At 40.7% G+C, this 4,564-nt stretch overlaps 1 protein-coding gene across 1 annotated transcript in view; it reads left to right on the top strand.

Annotated features, from left to right (window-relative positions):
• Positions 1-4,564, top strand: part of CCT2 (chaperonin containing TCP1, subunit 2 (beta)) — a 16,625-nt gene that overhangs the window by 9,376 nt on the left and 2,685 nt on the right. The window contains exons 10-12 of the mRNA XM_009997725.1: positions 3,040-3,159; positions 3,735-3,863; positions 3,952-4,055. Coding sequence (XP_009996027.1) covers positions 3,040-3,159; positions 3,735-3,863; positions 3,952-4,055 — 353 coding nt within the window. The remainder of the gene's footprint in view (positions 1-3,039; positions 3,160-3,734; positions 3,864-3,951; positions 4,056-4,564) is intronic.

The raw sequence follows: 4,564 nt of genomic DNA, 5'->3' as shown, positions 1-4,564 counted from the left end.
CCTGCTGAATTATCTACAATGCTCAGTCTCTGATTTGGAAGGGAAAAATAATTTGGCATAGCACTCTTGAATAGTCATTGATAATTCAGCTTTAGAGGACTGCTTGGTTCTACAGAGTAGGATACATATTAATAAGGGATCACATACTCTTTTCTGTGGTTCACTGTTATATCTTCTAAGACTAGCCATTTATTGCTCCTATAGAATTGTGTACTGTTTGGATTTTGTATTGGTGAAGGAATTGAAGACCTTACTTCACATACTGGTCTAGTGCACCCTGCTGGAATAAGCAGTTCGGTGCCCAGAGGCACTTATCAAAGGACTTAAAATTAAAGGCATAAGTGTCCCTCTGCATTGATAGTATGTCTTCAGGGGGAGAGCATTTCAATAGTTTGAATATTTTGGTTGTTTTTAGCTTTGTATGTTTTCATGTCACTTCATTTGCTCCTTTGTGGTGTAACACTGCATGTATGGCAGGTGCCTTACACACTGACTGCTTTTGTAGCATGCATAAATATCTCCTTGTCTGTATTACTGAAGATTGAGTGTCCTTTGTTACTCTGGTATTTAAAAGGCTTGTTCCTTGTGTAATGGGAAGATGTACCTTTGTTTTAATTGTAGACAGTTGATCTACAACTATCCTGAACAACTCTTTGGAGCTGCTGGCGTCATGGCTATTGAACACGCAGACTTTGCTGGTGTAGAACGTCTGGCTCTTGTTACAGGTATGTCAACTGGGAGAGTCACTTTACTTGTTTCATCTTTAGTAAAATGTTAACGCTTGATCACCTAGTTTGTACTTTTTACTATTAAGCAAATTTGTGAATGTGAAAATTACTCCAGATAAAATTGATTTGACGGTACTTAAATACAAGCACATCACATTGGCCATAACATCCAGGAGTGTGGCAGACAGGACAGGCAAAGGGGGTGGCATGTCAGAGAGAGTGTGGTGCAGCAGTTTGCACCAGCAGGGCTTGCGGAGAGGGCGCAGCCCCCCTCTTGGCTCCAGAGGTATCTTAACTGGTGGTCATCGCCCTCCCAGAAAAGCATTAACTAAGACCAAGGAGCAAGGAGAGAGGCAGCAGGAGAGCTCAGCCGTGGTCTCTACCTGGCAGAAGGCAGCACCCCCAACACTCATCAGAATGGACACAGCAACCCAGGGCTTTAAACTAGATGTGAAGAGGGTAATATATAGGTTGTCTGTGACAAGCGACAGGAAGCCAGGGTTGGAAGGATGGGGTGATAGTAAGGGCTTCAACCTGTTGCTTTGAAGCATGCTGTGGATACTGTAGTACAGGCAAAGCCTTAGAGAGATGCGCCAAGGACTCCTGGGGTAATAGGAGACAGCAGGGTAGCATCCATGAGATGTCTTGGGGGAATAAAGGAGTGTTCCTCTAAGAAGGTGACACGGCCAGCAGCCTAGCTGACATGCCTCTACAGCAATGCATGCAGCATGGGCAACAAACAGGAGGAGATGGAAGCTACCATGCTACAGGAAAGCTACGACACAGTGACAATTACAGAAACTTGGTGGGATGAATCCTATGACTGGAGTGTGGCTACCAATGGCTACAAGCTATTTAGAAGCAACAGGACAGGAAGAAGAGGCAGAGGTGTTGCCCTCTAAAGATGTGGATAGAGTAAGAAGAGTTGTCCCCAAAGAATAGCTGTGAGTGGGTCAAACGCTTATAGGTGGGAATTAGAGATTGGGACAAAAAAAGGGAATTTTGTGGCTGGAGTCTACTACAAGCTACCTAAGCAAGAGAAGCCTATCAATGAAGCCTTCTTACTCCAGCTTGAGGAGACATTGCGATCACAGGCTCTCATCCTACTGCAGGATTTCAACCACCCTGACATCTGTTTGAGAAGTAGCATAGCAAGCTGTAGGCAGTCCAGGAGACTCCTGGAGTGCCTCGATGACAACTTGTGACAAGAAGTTGACAGCCCTTCCTGAGGGGATGTGTTATTGGACCTGATGGTCACAATGCAAGTGAATTCATCAGGGATGTCAGTTAAAGGCAGCCTGGGCTACAGTCATTGTGCACTAGTGCACTTCACTGTCCTAAGGGGTGTAAGGCAGATGAAAAGCATAGTCAGAACTCTGAATTTTAGGAAAGCAAACTTCCAGCTCTTCAGGGAGTTACTAAATATGACCCTGTGGTAGATGGCTCTCAGGGACAAGGGTGCAGAACAGAGCTGGCAGATCTTTTAAGGGTGCTTTCCATGGAGTGCAAGAGATCTCAGTCCCCAGGTGTAGGAAATTGGGCAAGGAAGGCAGAAAACCAGAATGGTTGAGTAGAGACAAGCTTTTAGTAAGCACAAACTCTACTACAGATCTCTGCTTGTACAGCTATAACTACAGCAAAGCTGCAAGCTGATGTGGAATAATTGATCATATATTGGGAGTGAATACATGTAGTAACTGATTTTTTTTAGGAAGAGCAAAGTACTAGAACAATATTCTGTTCAGAGACATTTTGGTCTTTGTTATACCTGTTTTGTTTATGATATGGAAGTTCAAAAATAGTGCACAGTATCACTGCTGTGGCATGGCACAAGAGTCATGATTCTGAAGAGTGGTGGCCAGTGGTTTTCGGCCATCATCAGGCAGGCAAAATAAACACTGGCACAAGCTCAAAAACATAACAAACTTGATTTAATATTTTATAAACGCTTCACCAATATATGCTATTAAAACTTGTAACAGATTGGCATTTTAGTACTAGCAAGTATCAACATCGAGTCTCTCTTACCTAGACAGATCTCAAAAGCATTACAGCTATTGTAGCTCTTCTGATGAGAAACAAAATATTTGTGTTTTAAGGATTTGCCAACATCAGTAGAATGTTTCTGGTGCTGTATGCTGACATTGGAAAAAAATTGGCTTATCAGTACTGTTATTTTCAATTTATTTTGAGGCAATTGTGAAGATTATTTTTTTTACAATCTTTATTTTTCCCCCCTTTTGTTAGACCTTGCCCAAACAGATACTTTCATCATGAGCTCTTTGACTTTTGTGTGATCTTATATTTGTAGGTGGTGAAATTGCATCAACTTTTGATCACCCTGAGCTAGTAAAACTAGGAAGCTGCAAGCTTATTGAAGAGGTCATGATTGGAGAAGATAAACTCATTCATTTCTCTGGAGTGGCAATGGGTAAGTGTTTTACCACTAAGGGTGTGATGCAACATTTGTGTTAACCCTTTGCTAACCCTGGTCAGTTACCAGGATGGCACAGGAATTCTGTGATGATTCACATAACGCGTTTTATTAATGCCTTGCTCTTCAATAAAAAAGTTCTGCGAAGTTGTATCTTCATGGTTGGAATTGTTCATCTACATAACGTTAGACATACACAAACATTTTTAAGGATGGGAACCAAAGTTCTGCTTCGGAAGATTCAATTGACAACAAAAGTAGCAACATGTCATAACTGAAGAACTTGAGAGCTTGTTCTAAATGCTATTACTCTAAGTTCCTGAAAAGTTGTTTTGAAGTAATATTATTTTTCTATTAAAAGGTTTTGTGGAACTTTTACTCGATACAAGCAGTAGCATCGTATACGTGATTTCATTCGACTTGTGAAATGTCATCATGCTTGCTTTTCCTCTCAAAATTGGTCTATGTAGAACTTGGCTGCAGTGATAGTAAAACCATTACAAATGCTTTGCGATAGCCTTTTTGTGTCTTTGGTTTGGTTTTTTTAGTCTTCTTGCATTTGCACTTTTTAGGTGAAGCTTGCACCATAGTTTTGCGTGGAGCAACACAGCAGATTCTGGACGAAGCAGAGAGGTCTTTGCATGATGCTCTCTGTGTCCTTGCCCAGACTGTGAAGGACCCTAGAACTGTTTATGGTGGAGGTGAGTATTACGTTCTTTGTACTTGGTACGTGGTATATATTTTGTATTACTGTTGGATATAAAACATCTGTATTTCTTCAATGAATAGGTTGTTCAGAGATGCTGATGGCTAATGCGGTTGCAGAACTTGCCATCAGAACACCTGGCAAAGAGTCGGTTGCAATGGAGTCCTTTGCTAAGGCTTTACGAATGGTAAGTGTTTGATCAGATTGCTGGATTGATAGATGTGAAGTTTCACTAAGCTGACTAGCTTCAGTCATCAGAAAGTTGCTTCTCTTTCAAGGTTTTGGTTTTCTAAACATAAAAAAATTAAATTCTTGGATGAACAAAGGAGATAGTTACTGTTTTCTCTCTAGGTAAAAATAGTATCTGTTTTAATAATTCTGCATGTTATAGAATGCTGAATGTTCAAAACCTAGCCCTCTTCCAATTTGTTCTTGCTCCTGTTGCATGTAAGGTAAGAAGTACAGCAAAAATAGCACATAAAAATCTCAACTGATTCAGTTGACAGCTGATTTAGAAAAAATAAACTTCTATTGATACTCTAGTGCTGTTTGGTTGTATTCATACTCAATTCCTATCTAGGACTTTCTAGACTTGCATTGGAGCTTGCATCTTAGTAGGAAATAAGAATATAAAAAGAAATGTTTCTAGAAAATTACTGTGCCAATAGACTGTCAATTTGAGAAAAGTTGCATTCC

The sequence above is a fragment of the Chaetura pelagica genome, unplaced genomic scaffold (genome assembly GCF_000747805.2).
Source record: "Chaetura pelagica isolate M959 unplaced genomic scaffold, ChaPel_1.0 scaffold314, whole genome shotgun sequence".
NCBI lineage: Eukaryota > Metazoa > Chordata > Aves > Apodiformes > Apodidae > Chaetura > Chaetura pelagica.
This window is presented reverse-complemented; position numbering and strand designations above follow the sequence as displayed.